Source organism: Sparus aurata, chromosome 7 (assembly GCF_900880675.1).
Source record: "Sparus aurata chromosome 7, fSpaAur1.1, whole genome shotgun sequence".
NCBI lineage: Eukaryota > Metazoa > Chordata > Actinopteri > Spariformes > Sparidae > Sparus > Sparus aurata.
Genome location: NC_044193.1, coordinates 18,625,558 through 18,639,316, shown reverse-complemented (window position 1 = coordinate 18,639,316; position 13,759 = coordinate 18,625,558). Strand labels below are relative to the sequence as shown.

General features: G+C 39.6%; 1 protein-coding gene across 2 annotated transcripts; it reads right to left on the bottom strand.

Moving 5' to 3' along the window:
- Positions 1-204: 204 nt before the first annotated feature.
- On the bottom strand, positions 205-13,757 carry mapk14a (mitogen-activated protein kinase 14a). Of its 2 annotated transcripts, none has more exons than XM_030422222.1 (12): positions 13,347-13,757; positions 10,500-10,629; positions 10,312-10,370; positions 6,835-6,946; positions 6,055-6,084; positions 5,677-5,724; positions 5,460-5,574; positions 4,735-4,806; positions 3,929-4,008; positions 1,882-1,960; positions 1,541-1,714; positions 205-1,381 (listed from the first exon to the last, which is right to left on the bottom strand). In XM_030422222.1, the coding sequence occupies exons 1-12, from the start codon at positions 13,463-13,465 to the stop codon at positions 1,317-1,319; spliced, it is 1,083 nt and encodes a 360-aa protein (XP_030278082.1). In that variant the 5' UTR covers positions 13,466-13,757; the 3' UTR covers positions 205-1,316. The 2 variants fall into 2 exon arrangements, with proteins under 2 accessions (XP_030278082.1, XP_030278081.1); XM_030422221.1 differs by lacking the exon at positions 3,929-4,008 and adding an exon at positions 3,441-3,520.
- Between the last annotated feature and the right edge of the window lie 2 nt (positions 13,758-13,759).

Sequence of the window (13,759 nt, the reverse complement as noted above, 5' to 3'; positions counted from 1 at the left end):
AAGAATTCTATTTTATAGCTTTTGTGTTTTGCTTAAGAACACACATAAAGATTATATAAGTCATTATTCATCCACACCAAGTCATTCATTAATTCTCAAGTGAAATAACAGTGCCACACAGAAGAGTGGCACTGCACTGCTGATTTTTTCCCCCTGGAAAACAGACAATTAAAACAAGCTGCAAAGAAAATTGAAACGCGCAGGTCTCTTAAAAATAAGTCTTTATTTTGTTAAACAAAGGACTGAAGATAGTAGTTACTCTGCAGGACTGAAAATAGTTTAAGGGATCTATTGATTGTTGTTTATAAATATCACCTCCACAAAGTATAAATACATCTGAAATCCCTCTTTTACACTTTTAAGCAGTATTTCTATTAGAGGTTTTAGCATGACACTTAAAATTCCTGTAAACCAACAGCACACTCTCACACACAAACTCTAACTGGTGTACATACTAAAAGTGATTGCTTCATAACATAATGACAATACGTCAGATTTAAAAAATATGGCACAGATATTTACATATTTTTGAGCAGAGAATGTATGCATTAAGATCTTTTTCCCATTTTGGTGCCTTGTTGAATACTCTCCTTAAACAGCAGAGGCGCAGACTTTTCTGTGTGGCCACAATATGTGTAAGAGTCTCACAGAGCATCTAAACTATCAAAATACACATTAACAGGTGAGAAATTCAGTTTGTGAGCACTAAAAGGTGACTACACAGAACAGGCACATTCTCAAATTGTCAAATACCTAAAACATAAACTCTACCGTCACAGATATGAATCCCTTCAAAGTTCAGCTCTTTTTAAATATACTGTAGGAACAATCATGGCAAATACTGAATGTGACCCAGTGCTATATGTGACAGCTTGGCAGGGTGAGTGGTAGACTAGCATAATCTTTACTCAATTAATAGACAACAAAAGCATATTCATAAGTTACTAAATAGAACATTTTAAAACACAACATAGCACAGCTATAGGTCCAGGCATTTCAGCATCTCAGTGTCACAGTGGTGAGTCATCCAAGTCAAAATTTTTAAAAAAGATCTGAAGAATATAAAATTATTTCAGCCATTGACAAGAGGTGACATTTCCCAGCAAATGGACCATCAACATTAGTGGTTCATAAATAAGAATAATGATAATTGGTCAAACCCTCCCTTTTCCCTGCGCTGGCAATGACCTCCTAACAAGAGCTAATCATGGACGATGGTAGGCACTCTGATATAAGTGTGACTGAGAATTCGTTTAACACTAATGCACATGTTGCAGGTCGTTTCAAATTGTCGGGGGCTGGGGTTGCACGTCTCATTACTCCATGTCATCCTCATCAAAGATAGGTGCCTCAAAACTACACACCTCCTCGTAGGTTAATCCTGCAATGAGAAAACATTCAAGTAAATATCAGGGTTTCTATATCAGTATGGAATAAAACAATACCTGAATTTTATTTTTATATCTATAAATAGCAGGCATATAAATAGCTTTCTAAATTTCTACAAGTACAAGACTTTCGATGTAGAACTTTGCCGTACGTTTCCACTCTTCGATTTCCAGCTCCCGGCTCTCAAAGCTCTGGTCATACGGCTCGGCCTCGGGCTCGTCATCTGGGTCGTGGTACTGAGAGAAGTAGGAGTGAGCCAGAGCCTCGGCTGCTGTTATCCGTTTGTCTGTGTCCAGAACCAACATTTTCTCCAGGAGGTCCACAGCTTAAAAAAATCATGCCAATGTAAATCTCAAACTGTTTATGATCCATTTAAAATCCAGGTGTCATGTCATGTACAGATGGCCAATATCACAAAGAAAAAACGCACTATTAAGGGGAATCCACCATATCACGTTATAGCTGATGCTTTAAAACGTTTTTTCCTTTTACCTTGTGGGTTGGCACCAATGAACACGTCAGTAAAGTTCCTCTTGGGCATTTGTGGCAAGGAGCTGATGTAGTTCCTGGCCTGGGTAAAAAAAAATAAAATACAGCAAATCAAATGTCAGCTCCCACTAGCAGCAACATGTCATCCACATTCAGTACCACCCGTTTCATAATGCTCATTTCAGGAGTGTTTTCATGCCACGAATTCTGTTCAATGGAGCCACTGTTCACTTATTACATTTCTAAATGTGGATATGACTGTATGGATCACATAATCCTGAATGTATAGCAATACTCCAAAAGATAACATAAGTTGTTGTTTAATCTGAAGCCCTCTTCAGTCCACATAAAGCTCACCATTTTTGTTTTTTGCACTTAACAAAAAAAAATATTACTTTCCACCTATGTTTTGCCCTTCTGCAAACAAAGGTTCCTCATGTATGACAACGCTGATCCATGCAGTAAAGACAGTAAACAAGGTCCTCATACTCCATTTTACCGACCATGCATGGTAGAAAATACAGTGAAGAGGAGATATTTTTTTTAGGGATCTATTAACAAGACACCTGACATTTCAGCTATGCTTTTGGGTCTGGGTGAAGTGAGATGTCAAAACAGTACATAGCAGCTGTTGATAGCCGTTTATAGCTTACAGCAAACATATGATGGACAGCACTGGAGATCCAAATGGGGGAGTGCAGTATAAAAACATTGTGGTGTTTTTAAGACAATCTTGTTTAAACAATTGAAGTGTAATCGCTGCAAGTAAGATTTAAATATCAAATTTTCATTATGTATTTTGATAACAAAATTCACAAAAAAATCCTTGAAATGTATACATTGAAAATAACAAGCCCAAAAGATCCTGTAAGTAGATAATGCCCTGCTGTCCTTATCTCCTGTCTGAATGAGGACTCTGACAAACAGACAGTTCCTCATAATAAATCTATTGGAGTAGAAAGAAAACTTCAAGGTGCAGACTGACAATTATTCTTTCAATTGAAATGAAAAATTAAATAAAAATACACAAATAATATATTGAGAGAAGCAAGTTTCAAGAAATGTGCAACAAACAAAGAAAACCACAGAAAATGCTGTTAGTAACTACTGTAATGCAGTTTAGCCTAGCTAACTCTGAGGAGACATATTCATACAAGCACAGCAATGCTTTTGTAAACACTGTGACAATCACATGCAGCAAGCGTGTCAGACACACACAAGAACTATGATTTAACTGTAAAACTTAAATCGCTGTTAGTGGCCTGTAGAGGCCGTGCTGCTCTTTACAACCAACTTGACCTAAGAATTTTGAGTCAACCATGTGATTCTCATTATAGTTACCATTAACACCTTCATTACGATTTTGATTTGATATTATTGTTATTTTTGTTCTACATATGGATTTGTTAGTATGAAAAACTGTTTCACTACAATTTGGGGTAATACTAAGCCAAGAGCGGCGTTGCTATAGAGGCCCCAAAAAAAAAAAACAAGGAGAGTGAAAGCAGGTCCGACTGTCCTCCCGCCCCAGTCTAAAGAAAGCTGTTGTGGGTCCTGCTCACCTCGTGGCTGGGCATCCTGCTTATTAGAGATGCTGGGGGCGTTCCTGTGAGACGCATTATCTGCTGAAGCTGGTTTATGTCTATGAAGCTTGTGTCAAGGGGAGTATAGCGACAGAGCAGAGTTGGTTAAGAAGCTGCTTCTCAATCTAACATTGTGCAGCTCGACTCAAGGTGCACTGTAATGTTATGTTGAAAAGCAAACTTCAAGCTTTGAAGCAAAAAGAAGGGATTGGCAGATTAAGAGGAAAGACACATCACAACACTTTGCTTTACAGTCAATCAGTGAAAGTCAGAGCTCAATCACCTGAGTCATAATCACATCGTGGCAGACCGAATTCACCCAGTTAAAGAGGAAGAAAAGCAAGTCTCAATACCACAAAGCTGAAGGGTGGAAAACATGCTGTCAGTTAGGTTATTGCACAGCAGAGTGACACGTCTGTAGCAGAGAACTTGTTAGAGAAAAACCTTGGGTAACGTTGTGAACTCACAGACTCTGAAGATATTTTCATCAAGAGCTCGGGCCCTGGTGTTCCGACGAGCAGCATGATTAGCTTCAACTGATCAATGTCTACCAGGCAGACGGTAAAGGAAGACCAGATGCTGGACAGGGGAGAACTTGTAATCCGACCCGTTAGTCTTCATTCTCCGTGTGAAATTTACTTAAAACCATTCAGTGATATTAAATTTCACTCTATTTACTTTAGTTTTCACACAGGAGATGAGACAAAAGAAAACGTCTGCACAGAGAACAGAGGATGAGGTATTCGAAATGTAAGCTGACAAAAGGGGAGGCAGCCTTGTGATTTTTTAGCTCAGCCGTAGTCTGAAAACAGTTTCAGGGGGAGAGAAAGAAAACAAAATCATGAGCACAGACACTCCAGATTGATAGGCCTATACAAAGACTGGCAGTGGTGCAGGCAGAAAAGAGGACCCGAGCCAACGATGCATACTGACGTTGTTGGAAGAGTTGAAGCACGCCAGTGGAAACATTACAGCAAAGGGTATGTGTCAAGACAGGGGGAAGCATGGTACTACCTGTATTACATTTTTAATAGAAAGGACGCCTTAGGCAGCATTGTGTTGCAGAGAAAAGCAGATATATTCATGACAGGAAACAGAAAAGAAACATTGCAGTTTAGTTTTTGCTACTGTGCTGGCAAAAAACATCAATCAGTATTTTCCCCCAACAATGTCAATGTGTGTTTAACCTGTTTTGATTGTCAAAATGATTGTTGGAGTCTCAGCAGCTTTAGGAGCTGTGTACATACTGTGTAGTCTCAACTGAAAAGGATACGGTCAGTACCAGGAAACAGGGTTCTTCCAGTGAGGAGTTCTGCCATTATACACCCCACTGACCAAATATCCACTGTAACACAGAAAAGCAGGACACGAATGTTAAAAACAACTCTTCTATCATGACGTGGAAGTGTTAAGGCTGTACCGAATATCATTTTTTAAAAAGATACAAAGCTTCTAATCAGCCTTTCAAATTAAGCTCGTCTGTCATCATATTCTGACATAAAAAAATAAATCCATAAAAATCTGATCAAATTCTCGAACAAATTCCTTAATTGGTATTAGGTAATTCATTGGATTCAATTAATTTATGTTTGTAATGGCTTCTTTTTTGTCACTGTAGTTATATAAATGTAATTGGTGGTGCTGTTTACTACTGTTGCAGATTACTGCCAGAGCACCCTGTTAGACTTTCAGCACCCTGGGAGAACTGGCAGTTTTTTGACTGCAGTGAAATTTGTGTTTTTGAACAGCTAAACACAAACACAAGTTCACACAAGTTGGCAACAACTGAATCCAATTGTACAAATCATATAATGTTAATATTATCAGTGTAGAATAGCCTTTCAATACTGAATTTCCACAAAATGAATAGAATGTCGACCATCACTGTTGTGAATAAAGCTATGATACTTTGCACTGTCCAGTGCTATACAGCCCTAATAGGTGGTGAAAGTCACTTTGGAAGATCAAACAAGCTTAAAAAAAAATAAATAAATCTACCCGTCATGTTGTAATGCATCCAGTTCAGCATGATCTCTGGTGCACGGTACCAGCGTGTGGCCACGTAGCCGGTCATCTCATCATCAGTATGCCGCGCCAAACCAAAGTCCAAAATCTGGGAGCAATTGAAGTACAAAAAAGAGAGCTTTGTTTACAAAATAATTCACATTTTGTGGACTGTGGATGATATTTTAAATGAGAGCAGCAGTTCACTGACCTTAAGCTCGCAGTCTTCATTCACCGCCAGATTACTAGGTTTCAAATCCTGAAAGCCATAGAAGTTAATTAAGTAACATTTTAGCAAATGATAACAATTTTGGATTGACATCTGTAATCTTGTTCTGAAGAAATATTCCTTCTCTAATAAGTGAAAAAAAAAATCGTTCACTTCTTTGTTAGCATTTCAATAAAAAGCATTACATCATCAAAACCATGTAAAAGTAAAAGGTCCTGTTTTTGACTTCCCTTCAGTGTTTGCATAAGGCACGGGCTCAACTCTGCCAAGTACAAGATGTCATAAACCCTGACACACTTCTTTTTCAGGGTCAAATAAAAAGTCACATTGTCAGGAAAAAAAATCAAACATGGCACTTACTCTATGAATGATGTCTGCTGAGTGGATATACTGAAGAGAGATTGAGAAGAGAATGTGCATTAAATAACATTATTAGTTTGAAGATGTATGTAAAACACAAAATGTCACAGGCAATGAGTCAAATAATATTCTGGGAATTATGCTGAAACACTTTCTTGCCATGGTAGATGTTAACTTCGATTCCACTCTCAAATCTGTCCTTTCGATGCAGGACGAGACGGCTACCTTAACTTAGCATAAAGACTGGAAACGGGGGGGAAACCAATAGCCTGGCTCTCTTTCACATCTTGTCAGTGTAAGTGTTGCAAAAACAAAAGTCTAGAAACAAGAAAGTTGTAGTTTTACAGAAGGTTATGTGTGGGACCATTACTTGTCTGATCGCAGTGACTTCCTGTTGTCTTATCGCCACCATCGCCTACAATGATTACTCAATTAATTGATCAACCGATCGAAAGAATATAAATCGCCAACTATTGACAATAGATTTATCGCTTCGGATAAAATGTAAAAAATGTGTTGTTGCAGCTTCGTAAACATAAATATGTGCTGCTTATCTGTGTAATTTATGCCAGTCAATGAAGAGTCTTTGCATTTTGGACTGTTTAAACAAAAGAAGAGCTGCCACTCTGGCCTCCAGCAAATTGTGATAAGCATTTTCAGCCTTTATGCTAAGCTGAGCAAACATGAGAGTGTTATGAATACTCTTATCAAACTTTTAGCAAGAAAACAAATAAGGACGCTTAGTAAAAATTTTTTGAACTATTCCTGTAAAGGCCTCACCTTTAACCCTCTGAGGATCTGGTATATGAGGAACTGCACATGGTCATCTGTGAGCTTCTGACATTTCACTATGTTGTTGAGATCTGCTCCCATTAAGTGAGTCACGAGATACCTGCCAATCATAGAAGATCATAAACAGACACAAAAATCAGAAGGCATGTTGATGTTTTCTCACTTCATTAACAGCCAGATGGATAGAAATTAATCTATTTGCACTTGGACAATTTTTCCAAGACTTGTTTGCAATCTGAAACTAATTTCCCATATGGCTGTGTGAGCTTAAACCGGTTTAGCTGCTCCTGCTTTTGACTATCACTGCTCTCCAGAGGCACTAAAGGGCCAAGCCCCTCACAAATGGAAAGTAATTTAACAACAAACTCAGATAAATGGGCTTAATGTGACTGCATCAGTGGATAATTCAAATCTAATCCCAGAGCTGTTTTAAAAGCCCAAACAGCACTTATGGAAGAAGGCGAGAACAGGATGCTACAGGGGCAGTTTTACAGCCAAAATACACAGAGCCATGTGCTGCTTCGTCTGTCTGCTGCTCAACAAACACCCATTTCATGAATGCTCTTCTATTCACACACAGCTCCGTGAGCGAGGCCTTAAAATAGCACCCTGTTACACTTGAACTTGTTCTCAGTAGCACACAGGGACACAGACACTCGCCAAAGTTCACCCGCCTCGGAAAAAAAGGGATAAAAATAGTGACCTCTGTTTTCCTCTCTCCTATAGAAACAGGAGCATGTCTGGAGCAGCAAGGAGCCTTACCAGAGCGCTGTGACTCAGGTTATATTTTTAGAGCCGAGGGGAACCACACTCACAGCACCTGCATATCTCAGATTTTTCGTGGATATCGTGCTGCATTCAGAACAGCAGATGTGCAGATAAAGAGAGCCCGATTTCCTTCGGACAACCTATGATTCAGCATCAGGAACGTATGTGACCTTGTTTTGCCCCATGTTGTCTGTGTTATTATGCTAATCTTGGAGAATGGCGCTCGGGCTCTTAAACTGGTTTTCCTCAGGTTTCTTGGAACCTCAGTGCTATCAAGTGAACCAGCAACCTGTATTTTCACATGTTACTAGCAAAACCACTGTGGTCAAGGATGCGTCATTGTCTGAGGGACTTGCACAATGCACAAAGATAGTAAAGAGTAGGAGCAAGATGGATTACCTGCAAGTTTTCATTCTAACTTATATTCCTTAGTATCTAAAACACAAGTATGGACCAACCATTATAAAGTTTCCATGAAGACAACAACGGAGGAGAAGTGCTTTTTTTAAAATTACATATGCCTTGCTCTATATCTCACCTTCATGCCAGTATCAGACCCAACAATGACAAAAGAGTTGTGTTGTGGGTATTCAAAATGGTATTTTAGAGGTCTAAATGTACTGGAAAATGTTTTTTAAAAAACCCTGTTGCACACATTTAGTGCTACTGGCCACAGTAAATGCAGATCAATATCTGCAAGAAGTCAACAGATTTCTGCTTGTACAGGAAGCGTGCAAATATGCCAAAACAAATGGCACTCTGTTAGCCATTTTATGGTACCTCTAATCATAAGAAGACACAGGGTTCAAAATTAGGTGCGTAAGGCAGCACACCTGTTCTAGTTTTAGCATGTTCCTGAGCAAACCACTGTTCCACTTTGGGATACAACTACAGACGGTGCAGCTGTAGATTTGACTGTTTTATGCTACCAGTGGCCAATGTAGCTTTGGCCTGATTTTCAAAGAGATTTCACTTAAGGGAAGTACAGATTTTGCACAGCTTCCTCTGGAGCTACAAAAGGCTTTATATCGGCCCTTCTCTCCATGACAAGTGAACGATGTGTAAAATCAGTGTTACCCTTTAAAAAAGGACTAATCTATTCACAGCTCTCACTGCAGCCCATTTTTAATGTCAAACGTGAAAAGATCATGTCGACACACTGCATGATAGAGAAGCTATTCTGGGATATGACTTAGAAAAAAATGCAAACTTCAGCATGACTTCACTTCACTGCAACAGCCTCAGCTGTCAGTGTCTGTGGCCTTTTTCACATTTTGCATCGAAACGCAACATGGGTGATCTAACAGTCAAAAATCTCTCAATAAAGTCATGAATACACCTGAAATACAATCCATTCTGATCGACAGGGAAGCTCAAGACATGAATGAAGGGTTCCCTGCAGTGTTTTATAGCAAAAGTGGACGACCTCCCCTGAAACACACACCACCACAGCCAACAATTGACATGTGCACGGAATAAAAAGTTCACTGCTCTGGTTCAGACAATGGATACTTCTCCTCAAAGTAAATGTGCAATTCACAAACCTCAGATACAAAGTTCTACTTTCCAAAAATGAAAAAAGGCACAACGGAGCAGAGCAGAGACAGGGACGTGACTCAAGTTGACGACTGGATGTGATGTGATCCGTTGTGCCCGTTTCTTTAGGTAGTGCAGTCTGTCTGGACTCCACTACCACAGAAAATAACATATGTAAACAGGCCTTGAAACCTTGCATTGCAAGCACATTTTTGAACATGCTCATAGATGGCCTAATTAACTCTGTATTATTTATGCCACACAAAGAACTTGGTACAAGAGAATACAATTGATTTGCATATAACAAACTACTTGGGAAATGTTTTGAAATCCTTTGAAACCACATGACTAAGCTCAAACATGCATCACTCTCTGCGTGTCATTCATGCAGTTTCCCCATTGTTAAATTCCAAGGAACACTGTCCCCTTGCCTCAAAACTACCCGTGTGTGCGATATTGACATATTCTCACAGTATTTGCGTGGGTTTCCTCCCATACAAAATGAAATGCATGTTAGGTATTGGAAATAATGCTGCTGACTGAGACATGAAGTAGGTCTCTGGGTGCTGCACTGCCCCCTCCCCAACTGCTCCAACATAGTTAGGATGAGTCAAATGTTGAGGAATACATTTCCATATAGGGGTGTGAATTGTGACATAAAAAGTGAATTGAGACACTGTTTTGTCTGGCGTCCACTTGAAATCCAACACAATATGATTTTGATGCAACTCACTCAAGTGTGTGAAGGAAAAAAGCAAGCCCAACGATCAGGTCGCCGGCTAGAGGTCCACTTCCCATTTCTAACAACTTTCAACATCCACAAACAATAACTACCTGTTCGCCAGCAAAGCAAAAAAGTTTCACAAAACCAAAAAGCAGGAAGCAAAGGGATGGTAGCTGGTGGTGAAATAACTCTTGTAGCAGCCACAGAGTGAATAACTAAGAGAGTGGACGCTCTAAGAAATGTTCCAGTGAGTTTAGTCAGCTGGCTCGTCTCCAGGTGTTTCCCAGCCACAGTTAGGAGTGTCTGCTGCTGTGAAACTGCAGTTTGTTGAACATGGTTTTTAAATCATGTAAGACTGCTGCTGAGGTTACCCCTGAGCCAAAGGGCAGAGGGAAACTTGGGGTGGAGGTAATTACTGCATAACATATTTAACTCACACGTCAGTGAATTCCTTCAGAGAAGTAGCAGGAGTGAAGACATCTAGGAGGCCAATAACCTGCAAAAATATGAAAACCACTGTCTGTTAACAAAACAAAATAAAGCCTTAAGTAAACTACAGAAAACACAAACAGCTTAGTTGTTAACCACCAGACAGAATAAAGGGAAGAGAAACAGATTGACTCACATTTTCATGCTTCATGTGCTTAAGCAACCGCAATTCTCTGTATGTTCTCTTGGCGTGGATAATGGACTGAAATGGCCGAGAGAGCTTCTTCACAGCTACCTTCAAACCAGCCTTCATATCATACGCAGAACTGTTAAAAAAAAAAAAAGTGAACAGGCATGTAAGCTGAAATCTCATCATTAATAACACTTTTCATCACAATCCTACTTTCATATTTCTTTGTAAACATGTCCCAAATTAAAGAATAACAATGCTGAAAATCTAGTGAACACTTTGAATGAGGAATGAATCTTAAATGAACAACAAGCTTGTCATTTTAAGGCAGATGAGAAAATACTGTTTCAGTTAAGAATGGGCTGAGTTTGCTCTCAAAACCAAATTAGGTGCAGGGGGAGCTGCTCAAGGCTGAGGAAAAGGGCGACATCAGCAGAAAATGTCATCTCTCAGCAGATTGGGAGCAGCCCTGCAGCCTGCAGTCTGTCCTACTCTTTAAAGGCCGACTGTCTCTAAACCAATCACTTCATCCTGCTCAGCTTACCTATCCATAGTACTAGCCAGTGGACTGCCACCTAGGACTACTGCAGGGACTCAGAGATCAGTGTGATCAGGGATGCACGAACAAAGTTGTTGCAGCTGAATGAATCAAATGTTTTCCATCCAATACCAACCAATTACTTTTTATTTTTTTGTCAGAGCCTTAATACAAATGTGTCAAGCTAATAAAATATGCATATCTTAAGGAAAGAAAGACTATAGGTGTGGTAATTTCACATCAACTAAATTATGAATGTGCAGAAAATAGGACAATACATCCGTCAGAATAACCTCAACAATACGAATGAGTTATCAAAGCAGAAAAGGGGGCTTGCTCAGGCCTCTTGCAAAAACATGTCAGCAATCATATTTTAATAAAATATGAAGCTACACACACATGAACTACTTTAGTTGTATCCTACATTTTTCTACTATGATAGTTTAACATGGATTATATTGTAGGGTAGCATAGCTGGGACAGCAGCTATTGCTCTACACTTCCCATATAGATAAACTGGTCAGAGATTCATAATAAACTTAGGGTAGAGTCCATCATGTAAACACTGTAAATATAAGCCAAGGTGCAGTTTGGAAAATAAAACAAACAAACAAAAAAAACAATCAGTGCACTGGTGAGCTGACAGTAATCTGACCAGCAACAGATTATCCTATTGCCCAGCAACAGCACAGCTGTCCGCTTCCATTTGCAAAACAAACATCTGCCCACTAAACCAAGTGTCCTGCTGACGACGTTGTGTCCTAGATAGTATCAGCACAACCTATTTAATCACCCGCCCAATGCAAAGGGTGAAAGCTTATGAAGCAGGAGTCAGGAAAATCCACCTTTCCAGCAAGGTCAAGAGGCCCAATCACTTCTCCACTGTAAATACAAAAATATCTGTGTTGCAGATTTGTTTACTTAAAATAACCGTGGTGATAACCGTGAGCCTCGAAGATGAGTAGGGCTGGAAGATAAAATGAAAAGATACTGTGGAGACTTCTTATCATTTGGGATTTGTATGACCATTCATTCTGATGTTCTTGATCTATTACAGTTAGTACGTATTACAGCTATCTGTACTAAAGCTGCAACTAACAATTATTTACATGTATTAATCAATCTGTCATTTTTTAAGTATGAAGTAATATTCATCATGTTGACCTCAACTGTAAGAGGCTGGAACTAGACATTTCTCCCATGCTAATAGAATAAAACTGAATAAATCCAAATTTGTGAAACTATTAAAAGCATTCATCCTCTTGGCCAGCTTATCAAAATGACTAATTAGACCAATTATCGGCCTTGGACGATTATCAGAGCTGGAATTTAGCATCTGCCGATCTATTGCGGATATCTGTGACTTTTCTGTCAGATTATCAATCAAATAAGTTTAGAATGTGCTACTTTGGCTCTGATGCAGCATCCTCTCACACAATGTCCTGCCTAGAGCAATATCTGATCTGATCTGAATAATGTGAGTGGAGAGGAAGTATAAAGTAGCAGAAAATGTAAATACTTATGTGAAGCACATGAACATTTAAATAAGAAAAGTTTTTAAACTTCTATCACTGGTTGCTCAAACAGTGCGTTTCCTTTTTAATGCAAATAAATACCAGCCCCAAATATTAGTTTTAAGTCTCTTTGATTTCTAATAATCGGTCGACCCGTACTCCTAACTTCATTAAAAATCTATATGAAAACATACAGTAAAAAAAAATATTGTCAATCATAAACCTGAAGAATTGTTTTAGAGCACATTTGCATCACCCAATCCTGTATGTTAGTCTCATCCTCATTTAGTCGGATTACAGCACCTGTTGGTGGGACTTTCCACCGACCGAGTGAATCAAATCACTTCTTCCATGCAAATGACATTAAAGTAACCTCCGGAGACAGGATCGGCAGCTGCACTATGCAAGCAATCAGAAATAGAGGTTTATTAATCGTTTCAGTAACGTCAGTCGTAAATTAATGTGTCCAGTGATCAGATAAAAGAGCCACAGACTGCTCAACAGTTCAACGTTGCTGTAAGTGAGCAGTTTCCTGCAGTGTGGCTCGTCTGAACAAATTACATGAAGTCATAGACATTAACTACACGTTTTACAGGTGATAACACGAGATCGATAACAAGTCAACAGGTTTTCTTGGTGAAAGGCACATCGTGGCTCCACCTTGCTAGCCAACAATCGGGACGAGCTAACCTAACTTTAGCATCTGCAGCGAAGGCCTCGTCTAAATGAATGGAGGTTAAGTTAGGTGACTAAGCTACGCGCACGTTCACAAACTAACATAAAGAAAAGTGATTCCGTTACCTCACGGATCCGTAGGCGCCAGAGCCAACCGGAGACAGGTTTTGGTATCGTTCCGGGACTTCCCATATCGTCTTGTTGACGTCCTGTCGATAAAACTTGGGTCTCTCTTTCTGCGACATTCCTGCAGAACCAACTGCCGACCACCGACTTGACTTTCTGCTCTGAGGTGGGTGCTCCGAGTCGTGCAGCCTGCCTTAAACTTTCCTCCAAGTTACGGAAACAGTGGCTAAATGAGATATTTCTCGTCGTGAGATAACTCTAAATGATCGACGGTGAAAGAGTCTTCTTTCTTGTGAAATTTTGCACTATCGCCGTCTGCTACATGCACGTTTTAAAATCTTCACGCTGTTTGTTCCCCTCTCCGCTTGCTTTCAGACAGCTCCCGAGATTTCACCCCGCTTGCGACATACTGC